Source organism: Beta vulgaris, chromosome 3 (genome assembly GCF_026745355.1).
Source record: "Beta vulgaris subsp. vulgaris cultivar EL10 chromosome 3, EL10.2, whole genome shotgun sequence".
In the NCBI taxonomy this organism is placed as follows: Eukaryota; Viridiplantae; Streptophyta; class Magnoliopsida; order Caryophyllales; family Amaranthaceae; genus Beta; species Beta vulgaris.
Window position 1 is genome coordinate 54,915,977 of NC_079204.1, and position 10,974 is coordinate 54,926,950.

The 10,974-nt window shown below is 33.3% G+C and overlaps 1 protein-coding gene across 2 annotated transcripts; it reads left to right on the forward strand.

Annotated features, from left to right (window-relative positions):
* Positions 1-823: 823 nt before the first annotated feature.
* Positions 824-10,860, forward strand: LOC104889624 (putative disease resistance RPP13-like protein 1). Of its 2 annotated transcripts, XM_010674883.3 has the most exons (5): positions 824-1,211; positions 2,862-2,979; positions 3,101-3,180; positions 8,064-8,091; positions 8,836-10,860. In XM_010674883.3, exons 1-5 carry the CDS (start codon positions 1,137-1,139, stop codon positions 10,632-10,634), a joined length of 2,100 nt encoding a protein of 699 aa, XP_010673185.2. In that variant the 5' UTR covers positions 824-1,136; the 3' UTR covers positions 10,635-10,860. The 2 variants fall into 2 exon arrangements, with proteins under 2 accessions (XP_010673185.2, XP_010673186.2); XM_010674884.3 differs by lacking the exons at positions 824-1,211; positions 2,862-2,979 and adding an exon at positions 5,052-5,252.
* Positions 10,861-10,974: the final 114 nt, after the last annotated feature.

Below are 10,974 nucleotides of genomic sequence, written 5' to 3' on the forward strand. Positions count from 1 at the left end.
CTAAGCAGAAACTCCAGGTACCCAGACCCAAACCCGGACCTGGTATGGACGCGTCGTGTCCGGACCCAGTCCCGGTCCAACTGGGTCCGAGTCTGGGTCCAAAAAAATGGACCCAGTTGCATCCGGTTCCAATTCTAGGTAGAATTTTGTCGGACCCGGTACCTGGTGGGTACTCAATTTGACCGGTTCCAGCTCTGAGTACCCGGTTGGAGTGGGTCTAGGTCCAGGTACCCGATACTCAGAATTGGTTTTTTTTATATACTCATATAGAATTGGTAATAGAATAATAGTTGTTAAGTAAAAAGTTAGTACTTAGTAGGCCTTAAGGCCCATTTAATTTTTTAAAAAATTGTATAGCTCAATTGGCCCATCTTAGTATACTGTTAAACTTACAATTGGGTACCCAGTTCTGGACCTGGTACCCACCGGTTTCGGGTCTTGGTCCAAAAATTTAGGACTCGGTTTGACCAATTCCAATTCCATATTTTTAATACCCACTGGGTCCGGGTCTAGATCCAGGCCTATGAAATTCTACCGAGTACCCAGTTGTGCTCACCCCTAGTAGACACGAGTCTATTATTTAAATCGTGTGCGCCATTCAACACAATGAACAAAACAACATTCTCAATGAACAAATTAACCAAAAGAACAACACACGAGACTCAATGAACATACATCTAAATTAACAATAAACAACAAGAAAAAAAAAAAGATGAACATAAGATAAAATATTTGATGAATAATCACTCAACTTAATGAACAGACAAAGAAAACACAATGAACAAAGAAACATATCTGCAATAAACAAACTAAGAAACATAAAGATAAACAATTAACAAAGGAGAATCGTCGAGATCGATGTCCATCCCTTTCTTTTTCCTATGTGCCATATATTGTTTATATATATGTATGTATGATCTGGTGAAGCAACACAAAAAAAGTCAAGAAGCCACCACCTTTTTGTCTCTTTTTTCTTCTCCCCAAATCGATCTGATCTTAAGATTTCGAATCCATACACTATTTGAAATGTGACATATTGGGTTATTGGTTGTCATATATGATCTTGAATTTTCCTTTGGCAACAGACCAAAAGAGTTAGAAACAAATTTGGAATTGCGGGAAAAATTGCAGGAAACATGATGAAAAAATATTATTTACAATTGCTTGAATTGCAGCGATCAACAAGAAGCGGACAGAAGAGATTAACACAGGTAATGTCATAGGTCATATTATGTAACTTAAATCATCAACAGAGAAAATATATGACATTTCCTTTTTTCTTTATCTAAAATTACTATATCAATCAATAATGCTTAGTAGGTGTTTGGTATATATGGGAATTCAATTCTCATGTAAAGTTTTATTTTCTAGGAAGTTATTTCTTTTTTGTAATTATTAGGAAATTGACTAATGTATTTGGGATTAAGTGAATAAATTCCCACGTTTTGTGGGAATTTTAATCTCAAGAATTTTCATTGCCCCCGTGTTCTTCACTTCCTGTCAACCAAACTAATACCCAATTTAGAAAATTTCTTTACTTATTGTCAACCAAACTACTACCCAATTTACAAAATCATGGGAATTTCTATTGCCTATATAATTTATCGTATACCAAACAACCGCTTATTCAGTAATGCATTATGGTGTATTAAAGTACCAACCCAACCAAAAGAATAAGCTGATGGTTGAAATCTCAAGAATAGTTTTAGTTGTTATTCGGTATACAAGAAATTCTGTAGGCAATAGAAATTCCCATGATTTTCTTATTTGGGTAGTTGTTTAGTTAACAAAAAGTGTGGAAAATAAGGGAAATGAAACTTTCTTCCCCTCAAAACGTGAGAAGTTATTCACCTAGCTTTCCTTGGTCATTTAAAATTCTCACATCAATTCATGAAAAGTGCAAGTTTCTTTATGTCAATTTAACATGCTCATTTCCTAAGAAATTACATAACGGAAATAACTTCCTAAGAAATAGAAGTATCCATGAGAATTAAATTCCCATGTATACCAAACAACCACTAAATATTCTCTATCACAGTGAATTTAATTTCATAAAATACAAGTTACGGGTAGGGGTTAAAGTTATTCGGATAAAATTCAATCCAATCCAAATTAGTAATTCGGATCAGATTTGAACTGTGTTCGGATTAGATACGAATTGAGTTTTTTTAAAAATTGGATTTTCGAATAGGAGTGGATTGAGGGTAATTGGATCCGAAAATCTAATATAACTGAATAGTAATATGCCTTGTATATATTATGTATCTGGATTGGGCATAAGTGCTTAAGTGATTTTTTTTTAAAACAAAACATACTCCATAGCCCAATACACATAGCACTTCGACCCTTCTCCTTAAACACTAATTGCACTTAATTTCTCATTTCCTAAATCTATTAGGTTGCTGTTGTGCTTAATTTATTTCATCGAAAAACTAGAGTTATAAAAAAAAATCGAATTTTCGGATCGGATCCAATCTAGAGTATGAAAATTCGGATGGGATTGGATCGAATTCAAACCCTAATTGGTTTGGATTCGGATTGCAAAATTGAAATCCAACTTTTATTCGGATTGGATTGGATTAGGCTCTAATCCAAACCGCACACCAAACTTTCACTCCTAGTTACGGGTTAGAATAGGATATATGTTAACAACGTAGGTTATGGTTGGTAAATTTCATAACCATTATAACGATTAATCGACCCATTAAGGTTAATTGTACGATTAATTGATGGTGAACACCCTTAGAAAAACTAAGATATGGATACAATTTTTGCATACGTACAACAAATTGATTAATGGTCTCGAATTAAAGGGGCTACATAACTTTGTAATTAAAGAATTTCTGTGGAAGCATTTGCAGGAACCAGCTACACCATCATCAAGCATCTCACGTTTTGTGGAAACTAAAGATTTGGTCTCTGAAGAAAACGTTCATCAAATAGTTGTTGAAGCTGTGAACAGACTAGGCGGTATTAAAAGTGTGTGGCACTTTTATAGTTTGTGCAATTCCAAAGTTTTATTATTGTGAGCAAATATAACCTATAGTATTTTTTTTTTTGTTGTATGTTTGAATTTTTGTGTTCTAATTATTATTTGCAGAAGCTACCCCTGAGGCTGTATTAGATGAATTGGCAAGCCATGAATGGCTGAACCTGTTCGATGTCTACAAGCATTTGGAGGTTTGTAATTTTTACATTAGCTTTTTTTTTTTTTGAGAAAGAGGCAAAAAGAAATCAAATAAGTTAGGAACAGGACCTATAACAAAAATATATTTTCTATTGAGACGGTAGCTTTGAAAAAAAAAGATTGCCTATCTTTTCTTTCATCTCTGGAGAAATATGATCGGATGGGGCCTTTAATTTCATTTTTCTTTTTTGTTATATTCCCCGCTTAGTCTAGTACCTAGTCGAATTGAATTTTTGACTAGAAAAATTTTGATACACTATATGACATTGAAATATTCGATCTATCATATGATATATGATCACATCATCATTCTAATTGAAATTGGAAAAGTTCAATTTGTCTTTTTCGCAATCCAAAACAAAATCCGTCTTTCTACTTAGTTTATATATAGTCTTGATTTATGTATGTATGATTAATGCGTGCATTGTGCTCTCAGGAACACAATGACAATTGTGCTCCCAAAATATAAAATAGAACATTTATAAATACGAAAACCAACATTTTACTATTGAGTTGGAACATTACAAAATTAACCTACGAAAATGAACATTTTATTGTTGAAATAGAACATTGCAAGAATTCATTTACGAAAATGAACATTTTACTGTTTAAGTGGAACATTACCAGAATCCAATTACGAAAATGAACATTTTATTGTTGAAGAGGAACATTACTATAATTCAATTTTTTAAATAGAACATATGCTTATCAAATATAGAATATATTTTCAGGGAAAATATAAAAAAAAAATTGGTGGAAAATATGTTGTTAAAGAATATTTTTTAAAATAAAACATTTGCTTATCGAAAATAGAACAATTTTCACGAAAAATAGAACATAATTTTCTACTGAAAAATAAGCTTAAAACAAACATTTGTTAAAATAAAACATTTGCTTATTGAAAAGACATCAATTTTTACGAAAAATAAAACATATTTTTTGCTAAAAAATATGCTTAAAATGAACATTTGTTGAAATAGAACATTTCTCATCGAAAATGGAACAAATAAACTGAGTGCATAAAGTGCATCGTGCTCCTGAGAGCACAATAGAATTTTCAATGTATGAATTATCTCTATTTTATAAGCCAAGGAAGGAGTAATGGTGTCCTCCCAAGAAATTTACTTAATTGCCCTCCACAACATAAAATATTACATTTCTGATTTTCAAAAACAACCTTTAGCAATTAATCAAAACCAATTCAATGCATAAACTTGCCAAAAACAAATCAATCAAATCTCTATTACACCCAATTAACTCATGTAATGCTCAATCTAAAGTTGCCAATAAAAAAGATTCAATCAAATTAAAAGATTTATAATCAAATAAAACTTACTACACATTAATACTACTGTACACACAAAAAATACACGTCATTCTCATTACAGGGCCAACTCAAATTCAAACTCAAATTATGTTCTTTTGAACTTATTTTCAGTTAATTTCAGTTTAGTTAATTTCTCTCTACAATTCAGTTTCTCTCAGTTCAGTTCAGTACAGTTAATTTCAGTTCAATTTTGTTTTGTTTCTCTTAGTCCTAAAGAACGGGGCCTAAATCTTACGAATATGTGATGTGTTAGATTTTTTTTTTAAAAAAAAAAACTTAAATTACGGTTTATTTAAAATTTCATTTAAATATAGTTGAAATTCAAATTAAAATTATATCATAAATGGTCAGGAAAAAAAAAAATCAAATTTCATCAAAAAAATAACTTCAAATTTGTGCCATAATATTTAAAAAAATTGAGACAAAATACTTCAACACGAATTGTTTTTGTGCCTAGATATTAAAAAATAATTGAGAAAAAAATACTTCAACCCACATTTTGAAAACAAAAATTTTGTGCCCATCATCGAATTTCAGCCTATCAACTTGATATTCAAAATTACCTTATCGACGGCATAAAGAGCAGCACCATGATCGCCAAAGCCAGCTCCAATGACGACGAGATCATGATCGAAGGTTTGAGGAGAGTGGACTCGATGACTAGGGAGCAGAACTCGGCGAGAGCTCGCTGAGAAACTCAAAGCTCTATTCAAAGTCCACAGAAGCGGAGATTGAGAGGTTAGCTAAAAATACGGAAATATCGAGTGTGTGGTTTAATTTTGGGGAGAGAATTGAGGAAAATGATGAAAAAGAAATCAGAAAAAGTGAGTGCATTATTTCAATTAAATAGATATGGAAAAAGAATTGCGTGAAATTGAGAGAGATGAGTTTCTGAATGGGAGGAGTCGTTAAGAATTGAAAAGAGCGAAAAACGACTGCATTATTTTTGTCTCTTTTTGTCATGGTTCATGGGGTTGTTTAGAACTTTGACAAAAAAATTAGTTAGAGATGCAATTTCGTTACTTATTTATTAATGTGTTTTTAAATACTATTGTAAGTATTTCAATCTTTCTTATTCATAAAATAGAGGTGAAGTTAAATAGAAACTTTTGTTTTTTAGTTTTTCAATAATTATTCCCAAAATGTTATTGCACACATAACGTGCACAAAAAACTAATCCTATGTTACAAGATATAAGGCACGTACTATCGAGTAAAAATTTTGGTTCAGATAAGCCGAGGTCAAGTCCTACCATTGTTGGGTCATTCTCTTTGATTCAAACTTTTACTAGATTTTATATTTAACGCTGATGTCAGTTAATTACTCCCTTTCTCTGAAATTTTGATCCCCTAAAGAAAAGTCATATTTGCTAAAATAAAGAAGAATGATTAGATTTTTCAAATATATCCCAAACTTAATTAAAAAATAGTTGTGAAGCCACTCGAAAGCAAATTAGAGTTCTTTTTTTAATTATTCTTGTGGAAATTGCTTGAGATTCGAGGAGGCAGAGAGGGAGGTTGTTTCAATTTTAATTTAAGTATAAGAGGAATTTAATGGTGGTACAAAGTGTCACAAAGATATGAGAGAGTGTGTGCGCACGAGGAAATGGGGAAATTAGCTAGGGTTGGGAAAATGAAAAAAGGGTTTGAAGAGCTCAAGTGATATAACGTGACATAAAAAAAAAACCGGAAAAAACAAGAGTCAATGCCGGAAACCGGCATAAGGTAGTTGTCAACAACAAAATGGTAAAAGTAAGGTATTTCTCGTAAAAACTTGAAAGTTAAAGGGAGTTTGGGACAAAAAATCTTTTTTTTTTTTATTTGATTAGAGAAAGCAAATTAGAGTTATGTATAATATATTAAAACTAATATCATCAAGAAAAATATCAAAGGATGTGTCTCAATTTATTTTATTCAAGATATTTATATTTTAGTTTTTTTACTAGTATAAACAATATATAACTTCAGATTGAAACAACTAAAAATAAATAAAGAAGTATATCTTACTATAATCACAAGGAGTTCGTAATTCTAAGAATTTATGAGTCTTAAAGATACAAATTTTATCAAACATCCGGGTATACCGGAGGAAAGGTACGCCTAAGACTATTTTTATGTTCATTGCTCATGTGAAATCATCTAAATGAGTAAAATATACTAAAAAGGAAAGTTCTAAATGAACATAAATTAGTCTGCATGGTACACCCTAGTGATTTAAAACTTTACTCAAAGGGATAATTTTTTTTGGAGATGAGCACAAAGTGATGATTTAATATCAGTGTAATAATAGCTAATTGTAGAAACTCTTTCATTTTGAGCATCTTTTTTGGGGATTGTTAAACATCGCCTAGAAATTACTTAAAATCGCCCTAAATTTATTTTTATGGATCATTTTGCCCTTTCCTTTTTTTTCTACCACCCATCTCCTCCACCACCACCACCAACACCAACACCACCTACCTCCCCACTACCCTTTTACCCTCTCCTCTTTTCCACACCACTCACCACCCACACCACCACCTACCTTCCCATAAATCCCACTGCCATTTCACCCTCTCCCCGTTGGCCCTTTTCCACACCACCCCCACCACCTACCTTCCCACTGCTACCTGCGACAACCTACTCGCGCGACGTCGGTCCACCGCAGCCACCACCCTCAAAAAAGCTGGCGATCTTTTTGTAAAAAAAAAAAGGGCGAATTTTTTTTTTTAAAACGCGAACGTCCGGCCAGGACGTTCGCCCCATGGTATGAACGTCCGGCGAGGACGTTTCGGCCATGGGGTGAACGTCCTGGCCGGACATTCATACCATGGGGCGAACGTCCAACTGGCTGGACGTTCGCGATTTTAAAAAAATTTCGCCCAGCTTTTTGAAGGTGGTGGTGGTTATGCGAAGGTGGTGGTGGGGGCTGGTGACGCGAATGTGGTGGAATTGGTGGTGGGGGTGACGCGAAGGTGATGGCAGGGGGTGGTCGGGGTTGGCAGGGGTGGTAGGGGTGGTGGGTAGTGTGAGAAAAAAAAAAGGGTATAATAGTCTAAAAAAATAAACTTGGGCGATTTTAAGTAGATTTGGGGGCGACGAATAGAAATCGAGTCTTTTTTCTTGTTTCTAATTGATTTACCCATTAGGATTAATTCGTTTTGTGCTCGCAAAGTAAATGAACTGCTCCTTTAATTTCTATTCATTGTTCCTAAATGGAATATCTTGATTATCAAGCCAAATTTTGTTGATAAATTATCAGTTATCGCCAATATATTATATATATGAATAAGATATCATGTGGAATATTGTTTTTATCTAATGAATTTACACAACATCGATTTTTTTTAAATTCTATCCAACACGTAATTAGAGATATCAATGATTAACATTTGTAACGAAAATGGTGAAAAAACAACTGAAACGACAAAAAGAAACGGAGGATTATGATAGTATGTATCATGTATGCATTATGTTCCGCTGGAAACTTGTGTACATGTTTTTCCTTCATTTCTTGCTACTTGCTCACATAATTTTCCTTTCCCTAACTTGTTCTTCACTTCACATGCAGATGCTGAAAACATCCACAAGCTATGAAGGTACTTATGATGATCAAAATAATCTAGATCTCACTTAGTTCTTGTGTATCTAATGTCTACCTTCTTGTTTATATTGAGCGTATAATATACTTCCTCTATTCTTTAATTTCTTAATTGCAACCTATCTTTTTCACGGATTTTTATACAAATTTTGACCATTAATATCGTAATTATGTGTAAGTAAAAATTAAAAAGTTTATATTTAAATAATATAAAGATGAATCTAACAATGTTTCATTTGATAATTAATATTGATTACTTTTAAATATATATACGGTTAACATTCTTTCTTCCCTTGGACCCTATCCAAAAGCTTCGCATAAGCGATTACATACCTCTCTGATTTGGAAAAAGATGATCTTGCTTGGGCCACTGAAGAAGAAGATTGATTGAATATTGAGGAATTGGACTTAGCATTCTTGCTATCTCTTGAATGCTTTGATCCACCTAAGCCCATTTGTCAAGTTTAATTATAAAAAAATATATGTTGCAATTAGAAAAGAACGGATGAAATATAAAAAATGAAATTACTCAAAGTTGCATTAAAGTCAACTTTGTACAATGATAACTTTATGTTTTGCATTTGTGGCCTAACTAAACTATGTTATAAACTACATCATTTGTATAACAAATTTTCATGTAAAACAAAGAGTGGCATACCTTAAAAAAAAACCGCAACAATAGATTGTTTGACCACTCGTTAAGATTTATCTAACATTCCTCTTGTTGCAATAATGGATACAGGCAAGAATACATGGATAGGGAGCACATCAGGGAAAAAACCAGAAAGAAAGCAGTTGGGTGTACTAGATCAAAAATCAAGCTTGTCAACAGGAAACAAAGATGTGGTGAGGAAAAAATTCTTGAATAAATTGCAAGATATGGCTTTGTCAGCAGATGAAATTAAGTATCACTTAGAAGGGGAGAAAAAAATGTGGCACTTTTGCACACTTTTTACCCAAAATCATGAGTTTGAGAAAGACACACTTATTCAACAGTGGATATCAGGAGGTTTTCTTAAGGGTGAGCATAAGTATAGTATTGGTGACTTCTATTTCAGAATACTATTGTCTAATGACTATATTACAAAAGCAACAACATGGTCTCCAAATGCAAAAGACATATATAAAGTAAATACAAATAAGTTGAAAGAAGATAATAGCACAATGTTACATAAGAAGTTTTCTCTATTGAAGAACTTGCATCATCATAAAGCATCTAAGGAAGTGCAATATGTTTCGTTGGTGGTTGATGGCATCGACGAAGTAAGTCTTGAGAGATTGAAAGAGTTCAAGGATCTTAAAGCACTTCTACTGTTATCTGAGGATGTTTCAAGTATTAGCAAGATACCGCGAAATGTATTTGCAGCTCTCAAGCATATGGAGGTGTTGGATTTGAGTAGAACTAATATCTCTGAGTTGCCTAATTCAATAGGGAATATGATTGAACTAAAGTACTTAGATCTTTCATTTACCCTGATTGAGTTATTGCCTGAAACTCTAGAATGCCTCTTGAAATTGGAAACCTTGAAACTCAAAGAATGTAGAAGGTTATTTAGACTACCTGAAGGGATGAAAAAGCTAAGATCTCTGAAACATCTTGAGCTTGATGTCCTTGGACAGTTATCTTTGTTGCCGCGAGGAATGGGAGAACTTACAGAGCTTGAGACCTTATCAGCATATCTTGTACATAAGGATGATGGTCGAAGCATCGAAGAATTGAAAGAAATGAATAAGCTTAAGGGAAGTTTTTGCATATCAAGGTTGGAAAATGTTGTACATCCTTCAGAAGTTAAGAAAGCTGCGTTATTCAAAAAGAAGCATTTGAAGGAGTTGGAGTTGAGGTGGAGTGACTTGCATCAATCTAGTAATAAGCAAATACACCAAGATGAGATTCTTCAAGCACTATCCCCAAATTCTAGCTTGGAACAACTACAAATATCGTGTTATGGTGGTACGAGCTTTCCTAGTTGGATCGGAGATCCTACACTCGAAAATCTTACTAGTATTACCCTGTTCAAATGTGATAATTCAGATGTACTTCCTTCTTTGGGACAACTACCATCTTTGAAGTACTTAAGCTTGGTGGAAATGAATAATGTGATAGAGATTGGGAAAAAGTTTCGAGGATTCGATAGCACTTCTGTTGCATTTCCAAGCCTAGAGAGATTTACAATTGTTGGCCTCTCTAAGCTGGAAATGTGGAAAGAAGTAGAGAAGAGAGATTATCCATCTCTTCAAAAGCTCACAATTGAGCGTTGTTCTAACTTGGTTGCAATCCCATCTTCTCTGTTTATGCAACTGTACAGTCTCAAGCATGTCGAAGTAATCAACTGTCGAAAACTTGCTGCATTGCCTGACTATATCTTGTCCATATCACTTGTGACTTTGGTGATAGAAGAATGCCCTTTGATCACAAAATGGTTTCGAAAACACCAAGATAAAGATCGTTTAAACACTCAACTTGTGCAAAATTTGTGGATTGATCGAGAGCAGGTTACAAATTTAGGACTTGACCTCGCAAGAGATACTCTTGTATTCTAATCCATGTAAATAGAGTATATATGTCCTTTACATATGTACGCCTATTATGTATAAATAAGGTCCTTGATGTACAAATTTATGTGAATGTAAAACTATCTTTTTGGTTTCACAAATTATCATTGTACTGTAACTATGCAAATGATCTTTTATAAATAGTTATGTAATATAGGAAGACTGGAAATGGAAGACAGTGCTTGGATGCTAAATAAATTATGGTTTTATGTAACTATGTAAGTTAAAGCAATTTCTAGTTTTAAGAATGGAACAATAAAGTACTTCTAATTGCTAGAATAAAGGAAAACTACAAGAAGATGTTTGCGTACCCGTCAAACCGTTTCAT

What these genes read in the sequence shown, in the direction of transcription:
- LOC104889624 (XM_010674883.3), top strand. Translation starts at nt 1,137, where the DNA reads ATGATGAAAAAATATTATTTACAATTGCTTGAATTGCAGCGATCAACA. An exon ending in GACAGAAGAGATTAACACAG is followed by an intron (nt 1,212 to 2,861) that starts GTAATGTCATAG and finishes AAGCATTTGCAG; the next exon opens with GAACCAGCTACACCATCATC. An exon ending in CAGACTAGGCGGTATTAAAA is followed by an intron (nt 2,980 to 3,100) that starts GTGTGTGGCACT and finishes TATTATTTGCAG; the next exon opens with AAGCTACCCCTGAGGCTGTA.